The 12,246-nt window shown below is 42.7% G+C and overlaps 1 protein-coding gene across 3 annotated transcripts; it reads right to left on the minus strand.

Moving 5' to 3' along the window:
• Window positions 1–2,093: 2,093 nt before the first annotated feature.
• Window positions 2,094–11,416, minus strand: irf5 (interferon regulatory factor 5). 3 transcript variants are annotated; one of them, XM_080754708.1, is made up of 9 exons: window positions 11,145–11,416; window positions 9,084–9,380; window positions 7,882–8,068; window positions 7,691–7,716; window positions 7,572–7,599; window positions 6,581–6,946; window positions 5,702–6,091; window positions 4,643–4,761; window positions 2,094–2,743 (listed from the first exon to the last, which is right to left on the minus strand). In XM_080754708.1, the coding sequence occupies exons 2-9, from the start codon at window positions 9,255–9,257 to the stop codon at window positions 2,555–2,557; spliced, it is 1,479 nt and encodes a 492-aa protein (XP_080610834.1). In that variant the 5' UTR covers window positions 9,258–9,380; window positions 11,145–11,416; the 3' UTR covers window positions 2,094–2,554. The 3 variants fall into 3 exon arrangements, with proteins under 3 accessions (XP_080610834.1, XP_080610832.1, XP_080610833.1); XM_080754706.1 differs by having other exon boundaries at window positions 6,581–6,997; XM_080754707.1 differs by lacking the exon at window positions 11,145–11,416 and adding an exon at window positions 9,960–10,068 and having other exon boundaries at window positions 6,581–6,997.
• Window positions 11,417–12,246: the final 830 nt, after the last annotated feature.

Consider the following 12,246-nt stretch of genomic DNA (forward strand, 5'->3'; position numbering starts at 1 on the left):
CTTTGACAGGGTACAAATGGAACCAAATGGACCTGTAAATGGAACCAAATGGACCTGTTAGGGTCCATTTGGTTCCATTTGTACACAGTCAAAGTCTCAGACTTGTAAGGGTCCATTTAGACACCCATAAAGGAACCCACAGTCCCTGAAATCCACTTTGAGAACCACTGGTATAAGGGGACACACTGTATGTGCATTTCAGTTCATTGTTGATTATCATAATCTATAGAAATAACATTGCAGAAAAGAATTTCACGTTTGTTTTGGCCCTTCTGTTCCAACAAATTCCATGGATGCTCCCTGGCATGCCCATACAGTGTATTATACATCCACCATTACATCAACCTGATGCATATTTGCTGAAGATAAGTTAAGATTGTTATTTTGGCTGTAAATACAGTAAACAAGGTCGTCAACAGTCGCTGAGGGTAGCTGCATAAAACCTCGACATAAAAGGGTGATTATACCAAGCTTGTGTGCAGTGTGCTTGTAGATTATTAGAGGTTATTTGTGGTGCGCAACAAAGTATTAATCCAGTTTAAAGGACAAAAAAAAAAAAAAACAAGACCACTTCAGTCATTTTCAACTCTTCAGATAAACTGTCCAATGTGTCCATCCATGCTTAATATAATATGGTACCTTTTCTTTTTTTGTCTACTCACTGACTCAGAGGGCTGTAGACGGTTCAGAAACCTGCTTACCAGTGACATCAACGATGGGGAATCCAGGCTAATAGAAACTCCAGGCTTTCTATTCCTGAAGGGACTTGTTTGAAAAACTCCCAAGCTTTCTATTCCTGAATAGTCTTGTTTGAAGAAACTCCAGGCTTTCTATTCCTGAAAAGTCTTGTTTAAAATGACTTTAAACCTGCCTGCCTGCCTTTGTGCTCAGTCGGTAGAGCTCTCACCTTTGGACGCACAAGGTCATGGATGGGTACGATCATGGGCACTGCCAACTCAGTGTATGAGTAATAACATGTGTTGCAAGTCATGCGGCAAGTACTGGGAGCTGATGGTAGGTGTGGCGCTCCACCTCAGCGCTCCATCTCATTGTAACGGGGATAGACTGCGTGTTACCGGAAAAAAACTTGCCTACCGCTGATGTCACTGGTTCTAAACTGTCCACAGCCCTCCTTTGGGACACAGGGTAGACAATTATATGAAGACAGGTTGAAAATGGCTGAAGTGGTCCTTTAACCCATTTAGAACGGGTACACATTTTGTGTATCATTATTTTATGCTTTAACTATTGAAAAATAGCAGATATACAAGCTCACAGCTCGGCACCGAGTGCCGCGCTGCGAGCTTGTAGATCTGCTATTTTTGAAAAATCGTGAAAATTTGAATTTTCACCCGATTCTATAAGTGTCTTTTGAATCCTTCTAAGATTTTTTGAAAAACCCTGTTTCTGTGTCAGCAATCTGGCCAGCCATCGTCAAAGAAAAGGTCCTTTTCACTTAACTGGAGCTCAGTTAGTCTGTTCTTGAGAGACTATGTCAGTGGTTCTCAAACCTTTTCATGTGAAGGACCCCCAAAATGATATGTATTTGGCCACGGACCCCCATCTCAAAATATCTAGTTCCAGGGACCACCCAGAAGCAAAATTTGAGTTACAAACGTTCGCTTTGAAAATACATATATTCAAAGATTTGCACACATTTTCACGACTTTTTCAAAAATAGCAGATCTACAAGCTCGCATGTGAGCTTATCTGCTATTTTTCACTGGTTAGAGCATTCAATAATGCTAGGCCTAAATGGGTTAATGTCTCACGTTCATGGTTTTTACCCCCGTCCCCAGGAAAGAATGCATATCTTTCATTTCATATACAAATTCTGTTCTGCCTCCCAGCAATGCTGCTTAGAAATTGTTCTCTTGACAAATTAGAATATTAAACAATTGTTTTGGAAAGGGAGACTATAACCATGTAGGATTTATTAAAAACATTCAAATGGGTATAACATTGTGACTTTAAAAATATAAAAGTGTAACACAGTGGTCTAACACTTGTGTGGAGCCAGTAACAGATTGCATGTTACCAGTTGTGCCAACACTTGATTTACAAAAGCATTAGAAAATTGACAGCATCTCAACTGACAAAACAGAGGAACAACACAACTTGACACTTGAGGAATACTGCAATGGTGTTTATTGAAATTGTCAAATTCTAAGAATACTCCCTTTCTCATTAAACTGGCCAAGCAAATACAAATGCCTGGTGACTCAGCCAGTTAGTGCAGACCATAATGCACTTTTTGAGCGTGAGGACCATGGTTCGAAACTCTCTGCCCTTGACTTCCTCTCTACACATGGACCTATCTGAAATAAAGCATGAAAATGCCAAAAATAAAATACAGTGGTTAGAATGGCAGCATTAGAGCCCTTCCGGTTAACTCAACATGACAAGTTACTGCTGTAACCTCCCCATGTTGGATTGAGTATCAAAAGCAAAGGCTCTTGAGGGGTCTAGGGAGGGACCAGTGTGGATGGGCACACTTTAATAGCCTCAGGCTTTGGGTGTTTCCCAGAATCTTTTATTTTGTGAACCCTCTGGTTCACGGCCCATTATTGGCCCAGGGACCCTGGATGTGTTGGCTCTGGAGGAGTCTCTGTAGCTCTTTAAACTGCTCCACTGTGTGGTCCTTCACGTCAGGGTGTGAGATTTGTAGTCGAATGCTGTCTAAGGACCAATTGAGCTCTCCAGAGAACATCTCTGTCAGGATCCTTGCTGCGACTGGGACCACCTATGGGGAACAGTGTTTATTACTACTAGAGAAGAATTTAGTATGTTTATCATACTCTCACTACCATGTAAAAAGCGACTTTGAGTACTTAGAAAAAGCACTATATAAATTTGAGATTAATATAATAGAAATGGCAATATTTATAGAATCCATAAAGACTCAGGTCTGTTTCGCCTTGGTCTTCCAGTTACTGATACATTTTGTGGGTGAAATGGGCCTGACCAAATATGCTTAATTTAGGAAGATACGTCATCCCACGCTTTGCCAGGTGTGAAATGGTACACACATTAATGGTCTCTTAAGTGGCTGCTGCCTGACATCAGATCTCGCAAGCGTCCTATAATTACGATTCTATAACATAAAGTTGTCTTCTTTCTGAAAAATTGCATCTGAGAATGTTAGGAAGATGTGTGGCTTGTGAAGAATGGATATATTTGGAATTAATACTCATCACCTACTTCTGGTCTCCTAAATAGGCAGACACTACATCACACTGATACGCGACCGCAGTTTTCCCGGTGAACCTGAGTGCAACGGTGGGGGCGCGGGAGTGTGGGGACTGGAGCACACACCACTATTGCCGATGATGGAGAGGTTATATAGCTTTAGGCCTATGTATTGAGAGGCACTCTTGCCGATTTCTTAAGAAACTCGTCGCCAATTGCAAGATATTTAAAAGTTATTTGGGGCCATGATGATAACCCCTTCTTCCCACTACTAGACTAAGGATTTATAGTGTCTGTGTTATTGTTTACAACCACAATTATTCACGTGTGGAAAGATCGCGGTTCCACTAGTTGTACTAGTAGGCTAGTGTAGGCTTAGAAGCCTTTTCAGAAATTAATTTAATGTTTTCCATTTAATGGTCTCCTTTATCCTCATCTTGCGCTAATGCACGCAACTGTTCCTCATAAGCTCGCGACCCTCCTTGCGCATCGGCCCCCACCGTTGCGCTCAGGTTCACTGGGAAAACTGCGGTCGCCACTGATACAGGAAGTAAAGCAGAGGCTATTGTTTGTCTTGGGCCTGACCCACCCATAGGTACAGTATATGACCGCCATTACTAAATGATTACAGACCGACTGATTTAATAATTTCTTTTGAATATCACTCAGGATCTTGATTCTCAGAAGGACATCTGAGGTAGCAGCTAAAAACAGGAAGTAAGGGGTTTTTAGTGTTCACATTCACAGATTCTAGTGGCGTCACTGGCTGCTTAGTTTTACTGTATGTCTAGTAATGGAACATTAGCCCTACAACAAATATAGAGATAATGTTGAGAACATTGTCAGTGTTCTAAGGTCAGTATAGGCATGCTATACCAGGGGTTCCCAAACTTTTTTGTCTCAGGGCACCCCATATTTTTTTCATCCGAGGCACCCCTACATTATATCGTTGTTGTCGGGTGGAAATTTGTATGTCCAAAACCTTCTCTTTTTGTATTATTTTAAAAATAATTTAAAATAGTGAAAATAGCCGATCTACAAGCACACTTGTGTGTGCTTGTAGATCTGCTATTTTCACTACTTGTGTGAGACTTTTGTATGATGAAGTAGGGCTTTTATTTTACCAAAAAACATACACATTTGAAACTTGGAGATATAAGGTTTTTGCCTGACAGTGACGATATTCCTCATTTTCACTCCCAGCACCTTATATTTATAGCATATTTTAGTGATTATGTTGTGAGGAAAACATTGAGATAATAGACATTTTGGTTAGAACTGACTGAAAATAACTTTGTACTTCAAGTTTTAAATGATACTATATATAGTGTCCAAATAAATTCCAAATATTATCAAATTATCTCGCGGCACCCCTGGACTGCCGTCGCGGCACCCCAGGGTGCCGCTGTCACCCACTTTGAAAACCCCTGTGCTATACAATCAGAGCACTGACCTGGACAATAATGAGCTTCTTTTCTTTGGGTTTTTTGTCCGGCCAGTCCTCCCCAAAGCAGAAGTAGATCTCAAAGGGAGGAGGCCGGTGGGCTTCGCCTTTCTGGAACAAAATGAGTCCTGTTTTCCGTAAGTGAGGACAGAAGAAAAAACAAGATTCCAGTCAAGATTAACTGAACATGATATAGCTATTGGGCAGAAATCTTGTATCTCCATATTTAATCCGTTTTTTTTTCATAAACCAATCCCTTATTTTATACTTCACCATATGGCACAAAAGCAGCAAAACATTGACAATTTGTGAAAGACATGTCCAAAATAGGGATACCCTGTTGAAAGAGATGTCCGTCTGTGGGTTTTACAAATATTTAGCAGATGAAAAGTAAAACTAAGAGCTGGTGACTAAATAACTACATTGGGTTCATTGGATCTAACACTGGTTATTTATTTCCTGAAAAATAACTGTTTGGACATAAAGACGAAATATCCCCCCACATTTTTCTCGACAATTTTGTCATCGTCAATTCTCCATGCATAGTCAACCACAAGCCCCTGTTACTGCCAAATGAATCCCCCCCATTATTGGCCTGGGGAGAGTATAGACAAGACATCCGTGCGCTTTTCTCCAGTACACAGAGGGCTGCCGGCTGCCGCTTTTCATCTGGGTAATTTCACCGGGAGACCATAATGTACATTGAGGTTCAAGGTATCTCCCCCAGGTAAATGGTAAATGGTGCATTTATATAGCGCTTTTATCCAAGGCGCTTTACATAGATTGTGCATTACATTCACCCATTCACACACACATTCATACACCGGTGGCGGAGGAAACCATGCAAGGCACCAACCTACTCACTGGGAGCAACTAGGGGTTCAGAGTCTTGCTCAAGGACTCTTCGACGTTAACTCAGAGGGAGCCCGGATTCGAACTGGGAACCGCTTGGGAACCCTTCGTGCTCTAATAACGGTTTCTCTACCCCTGAGCTATGCCGCCCCTATTGAATAGGCTGCAGTAGGAGTCACTAGTCAATGTTCAGTATGTCGAATTTGCGCGTCTCACCTTGCAGGAAGTCATTAAGGCTAAACACTTTGATCTTCTTTTCCCGCTCCATGGGGTTTGGCAGGCCCTGCTCGGGCATTCCGGGTCCGGACCAGTACACTTTGCATTGACACAGGCGGATGGCGTAGATGTCCTGCTCCCAGATCTCCAGTATCAAACCGCGATCCATCACGTCCAGTAAAGCCTCGGTGTAGAACTTCTGTTTCTGGTTCTGGATGCCGGCTGTGTCAGGGAAGCGGACCTGCTGGAGCGTGACGGGCCCAAAGAGGTCCACCTGTTCAGGAGTGGGCCCCAGGTGGCCGTAGTACAGTCGACAGCCTTGGGGGTTGCTGACGGTCAGAAAATCTGCTGTGCGACCGCGGTATTGGAATTTCATGTCCAGATCAGTCACTGGTCACAGCCATAGACAAGAAGAGATGAACAGACAGGAAGGGTGAAAGACATGGAGTGAGCAGAGCAAGTGTGTCAACACTACAATTTTTCATTTTCACAATGCTAATGATATTTAATTAGATGCAAACAATAACAAATGAAACAATAAATATGTTTGCCTGAGGGTAACGAGACTAACCACAGAACCTGCCACGCCTTCCGTCTTTATGCCAGTGTGTGTCAACTGCTGGGTGTGACAGACTGGTATGCATGTGCGCCAGTGTTACCGACTTTTTCCACTAAGACCCACATAATCCGCATAATGGCAAATCAGGCCACGGCTATTGTGATGATGTGCATCTCAAATAACACCAAGTTTAACCACGCTATCTATGTACTGTATAATCGGAGGGATAAAGAAACACAAATATGCTGTTGCATGTGGTTGTGTCTTACGCATGTGACTATGGTTCCCACCGCACTGCACAGGGAAAATGCTCTACTCACATGGAAGGCTGCTCAGCAGGTCGTACTTGCAGGGCTGAGCCTGTGCCTCTCCCTGGGTTTGGACCCCTGGCATGGGGCTATCATCCATAGGGGCTGGCCCAGGGGGTGCAGAGGCAACAGGGGGAGGCATCTCTGAGAGGGCTGTGGGTGCTATACCTCGCCCGTCTGAGAGTCGTCCACGATGCACAAAATCACCCTGGTCCATGCCACCGACCAGCTGAACCTGGGCCGGGAAGTCTGAGCGAGGAAGGTCAGCTGTCACAGGAAGGCTGGAATTGGTTTGCATGCTGTCAGGAAGATGGGGCATTGGGATGAGGTGGGCAGGTCGAAACGTGCCGTTCACCTGGGTGCTGTAGTGCGCAACCTCTGTGTGTGCAGGGAAGGTGGGGAATGATGGTGGGTCACTACGTCCTGAATCTGGAAGACATCGTTAAGAAACACGTCTTAACCACATGAAACCTAGCTTCCCTGTTCTAGTGAACATTTGATTTACTAGCTTACAATGCAAAGATATTCTGGTGTAGAGCAAAAAGAAGGTATGAACCGCTGGGGGACTCCAGTCAACAAAGTACAGTATAGGTCTCTCTCAGACAGATAAATATACACACACATGCTATCCTGGAGAACCATTCCCATCCCCTCTAGCAGAGACGTATTCCCCCTCAGCACTCTTTTGTGCCAGTAGCATCAGGCTCCACAGCCAAGCTTGATCCCCATTAGAGCTTACAGTGTCACCTGCACTGTCTGTTCTATCTTTGTGATTACTGACTCCTGCTTTAAATCTGGTAGGACTGTCTGTTCTTTATTGCTACTGACAAAGGCATACAAGTTGGACATGGGCACCTAGGATGTATTGATGAGCAATGTACTTTTCTTTCTCTTTCTCCCAATATAGTCGTATGATCAATGACCAATCTCAATCAATACTCTTGGTTACGAAAGAGACCATATAGGCTACTCCAACAATAATATTTAAGGACCTTTTACTTACTAATTGTGAGACCAACAAGATTCGGCATCTGAAATCATGAACGTTAGATAAAGATTAAATCATAAACCATCCACAGGCAAGTACAGCTTCTGTTGCATTTCTCACTTTTAATTCCTTACCTCTTCCTCGTCTTCATCAACAGTATCTGAAAGCGGATTTTAAAAGAAAACTGTCACATTTCAGTGCATTACGAAAATGTATGTCCAAAGATTTCATGTAACAGTGAAGTTCTGCACTTTCAGCTTAGTCAGCATACATCATTCACATCAGCCTCTGAGATTAAGCAGTAAACAACGTCTGCTATGCTTACCTCCGTTAACAGGCTGGTCGCAAACCTCGTAGATTTTGTACGGCTGAACGGGAGTCTCCTTGGTGCCATCGTATTTGAGTCTGAACTCACGGCTTTTGTTCAAGGCACAGCGAAGGTTGGCCTTCCACTTAGCTGGGTCGGGTTCATCAACCCCCTCTTGGTACTTCCCCGTCTCCAGGGCCCAGGCCTGAGAGGTAAACAGGGGACATCAATGTGATTCTCTGTTTTAAACACTGTTATAATGTTCTTATTTTGGTCATAACACCCAATTACTGAATGTCATGTCTCCAGGATTTCTTCAGAATATGTATGACACTGATTATCTACGATGCTATGGCACACAAGAGTGTGTACAAATGGAACCAAATGGACCAGCAAAAATGGAATTTGACAAAGATTTCCACCATAAGCCAACACGATGATGAGGACCCTGGACAAGCTGGTTTAATCATTTAACCGTGAGTATGTAGAATTGTAACCAAAGGCATCATGGGTCCATTTGGTTACATTTATACACTTTATACACAATTAGAAATGGATAAATTGACACTGAGGATTTCACTATGGAGTGAAATGTTACAAAACAAACTACCGGTACACTGAACAATTATTATAGCCAGAAATAGATGGTGACTAAGGCAACTGCAAACAAGGAAATGATCACCTCCAAATGACCTTTTTTCTGAAAATTACTGAAACAACAGGCCCCTGAGAAAGTGAAATGAAACTGAAAAACAAAACCCCCCAAAAAGTACGCCAGTCATACCACCATTCCAGTCTGGATAAGGAAGTTCTTTCTCCCTTAAGGCCTTTTCTTATGCGCTTCTCACTTTTCTCCGTGTTCTGCAAATGTCAATCCGGAGTTACTTCCTAAGGAACATGTGTCCCCTGTACAGTATGTCTGGTGTTCCGCAATTTCCCTAGCATGCTATGGACTCGACTGAGCAATACACTATAAATAACCACAGTAAGGGGAAATATAACTGGCATGATAACATATTGTCAGCTGGCATGATAAGGTAATGTCAGCATGTGTCAAACAAATGACTAGTGGCCCACATTAGAGATAAGACAAAACAGATCCACTTTTAATCTCTTCTCCCTAGTGCTTCTATCGCTTTATCTGCTTCGTTTAAGTTCAACAGTTGAACATTCCTATGCTATGAAATGAGACCTGTTAAAGAATTCCCTTCAGGTGAGACCTTAAAGATGGTGTTCTCCTCCTCCGACATGGGCAGGTGACGTGTGGCATGCCTCCAGGGGATCTGGAAGAGCCTGTGATCTGGAGTTAGCCATTGCAGGCCTGGGTACTGTCCGCTGTTCACCTGGGCTAGGAGCCAGGGCTTTAAGCGGATCCTCCGTGGTTGAGTGCTCATGGCTGGACACAGGGACCAAGCAGCAAGAATGGGTGAGGGGAGATGGGAGTGTAGGTGTTGAGGGTTGTAGGCTTGTTATCGTGGGTCCCGTAGAGAGTGTTCTTCCAAGAAACGATGTCACGCCTGGAAGGGAATAAAGTGGATGAATCAATGAGCCAAGGTAAACAACACAGAATGTCAATATTTGTGATGGCAACATCCCTGTGTTTAGGAAATTATCCCTCAGAAACTGAAGCTGGAATTCGCACAATGTGCCATGTAATACAAGAGCAAGGAGCGCTGCGCTGAACAAAAGCAATGCACAGAAATGGAAACCCGATCTATTGAAGCAGATCAAAAACATAAAAATGTTTGGACTAGTTTTACATTTTTTTGCCAACCTAAAATTTGGTTGAACTGACTTTTATTACCAGATGAAAGCCCTAAACACTGAATCAGGTCAAAGCTATGCGTATCATTAGATTTCAGTTAACACAAGAAGGAATGCAATTCATTCAGAGCCAACGGGAAACCGTTTTCCCAATGACAAATCACAGACTTATAAAAGTCTATGGTGGTTATGATACTGTCTGTCAGTCAGATCCTGCACTGACTGAGGCACCTGTGTGTAGCCTACTGTACATATGTATACACAGGAATAAATAAAGCACACATTTGGACAGTTTCAAATCTACCAGCTACCAAGTGCAATGAGCACCTCACCCTCCCACGGTTAACACATAATGGCCAGGCTTGTCAACTCTCCTGGATCTCCCAGGAGTCTCCTGGATTTTGACCCCATCTCCTGGCATGCTCCTGGATTGGCAAATCTCCTGGATTTCTCCTGGATTTGGTATCAAACTCCCAAAATTCACCAGAACACAGGAAATTACATCTACTATGTTATTTTTTTCTGGGGGAGGACCCCCGGACCCCCCGCTTTAGAGGTGGGGCAATGAATGCAAGAAAGATCAGACACATATTCACTTAAGTAATGACTTAAAAATTTGAAGTCATCATTAAATCCTTTGCTTCAGTCATCAAATCTGTACACCTACATTTGGCATTTTAAGGCTGAAATTGTACCCATGCTAGTAAAGCAAGCCTGATAAACGTATAAAACATGCACAAAATTCACCAGAACACAGGAAATTACATCTACTATGTTATATTTTTTCTGGGGGTGGACCCCCAGACCCCCCGCTTTAGGGTTGGGGGCAATGCATGCAAGAAAGATCATTTAAATGTAATGACTTAAAGATGAGAAGTCATTATTATTCACCTACATTTGGCATTTAAGGCTGAAATTGTACCAGTGCTAGTAAAGCAAGCCTGATAAAAGTATCAAACATGCACAAAATTCAACAGAACACAGGAAAGTATATATCTGTTAAGAGGTTTTGGGGAGAGGACCCCCAGACCCCAGTAGGAGAGTTCCGCGCACCCCCCAAAAAATAAATCTCCTGGATTCTGACCGTCCAATGTTGACAACCCTGCATAATGGCAGACATTCTAGTTAGAAGAACGAATCATAGTGTTTCACCTCCTGTTTAATAAGAAGCAAATTCTACACAGCTATGGTACATTCGACATGTCATGTCCTACCACTACCAGTAATGTATTAAGTAATGCCAGTGGCAGGACATGCCAGGTGTGTTTGTTTGTTTTCTGAGAGCTACTGTGCATCACTGTCTCTGATCTGATTAAGATGAACATCGCAAAACAACATTTTAATACGTTTTGTTGTTGTTTTAAACCTTCATTTGGTTATTGCCTTTGTCTTTACAATCAGACTGCTAGTTTCACCAGAGTGAGAGAGACTTTCATCAATGAGCAATTTTTCAGGTAGTCCAGCTTATCTATATTGTTTTATAAATATCTGATATATTAAATTATCGTCCCACTTGCCTGATCTTGTAAATCCAAGAGAGACTTGCGCAGCAGGTGAACCGACAGCTGGTCTGCGTTTCTGTGCACAGGTAAGAAGTTTACACGTACATCAAACTGACCCGCAACAGCACACAGCTTCACTCGCGGTACACGCGCACGTTTTCACGGTCAACGTCGGGACATTAAAAATGTCTCAAAACAATACGCAAAGCATCGTCAAACGAGCAGCAGATGTGTTTTTGCTTTACAGAGGACGGCAACGAGCGTGTTGTGTTTGCAGAACTAGTTGAAGTAGCCTACCACCCTTCCGGGTGTTGGCACTTCGGGACGGAAGCAAGGCAAGCACTAAAGCAGCAGTGCAATGAGTGCAACTCAGTGCAACTGACAGCTTTCGTTTTCTGCAGTGGTGGAATTAAGGTTTTTATACCTTTAGTCTACATGTATCAAGTAAGTATCAATATTTCAATGTAGAAATACTCCGTTACAAACAGTGGCGTCAGTTCAGAAAAAGGTAAGGTATGGCAACATGACTGGCGTCAACCAGTCATTTTGCCATACCTTAGCAACAGGCATGATACATTTATTTTAAGAAGTTGGCCTACATTCTACCCCCCCACCGTTGCCATAATATAGTAAACGTGCCACAATTAACAATAATGCATTGCACCTGTGCAGCTGACCTGCGGAACCTGGGAATATACCATTCTGTCAAGATGGGGAGAATAAAAGTGTGGAGAATATAATACCTTGTTAAATTTTGCATTTGTATTTTAATGTAATTCAACAACATAACCAGCACAGATAGACAATGAGACATTCATGGATTTAGATTTTAAAGTAATTTATTCTCCCCCCTGGACCCAGGGTATGGCAGCTGCATATCGCTGCCATACCCAATTGATGCCCCTGGTTACAAACAAGTAAAAGTAACGCCATTCTAAATGTACTCGAGGTAAAGTATAAAAGTATTGTCATAAAATATAGCCTACTTATTAGGAAGTACGGTAGAAGTATGCAGATTATCCCATAAATCTTTTGAAAATAACTTTTCTTTTTCAAATGACCGAAATGTATAGGGCTGAAGTGGTTGGTTAATGTAGCCTATGTTTTGCAATACTCT

This window comes from Nannobrachium achirus (genome assembly GCF_963921795.1).
Source record: "Nannobrachium achirus genome assembly, chromosome: 23".
Taxonomy (NCBI): Eukaryota; Metazoa; Chordata; class Actinopteri; order Myctophiformes; family Myctophidae; genus Nannobrachium; species Nannobrachium achirus.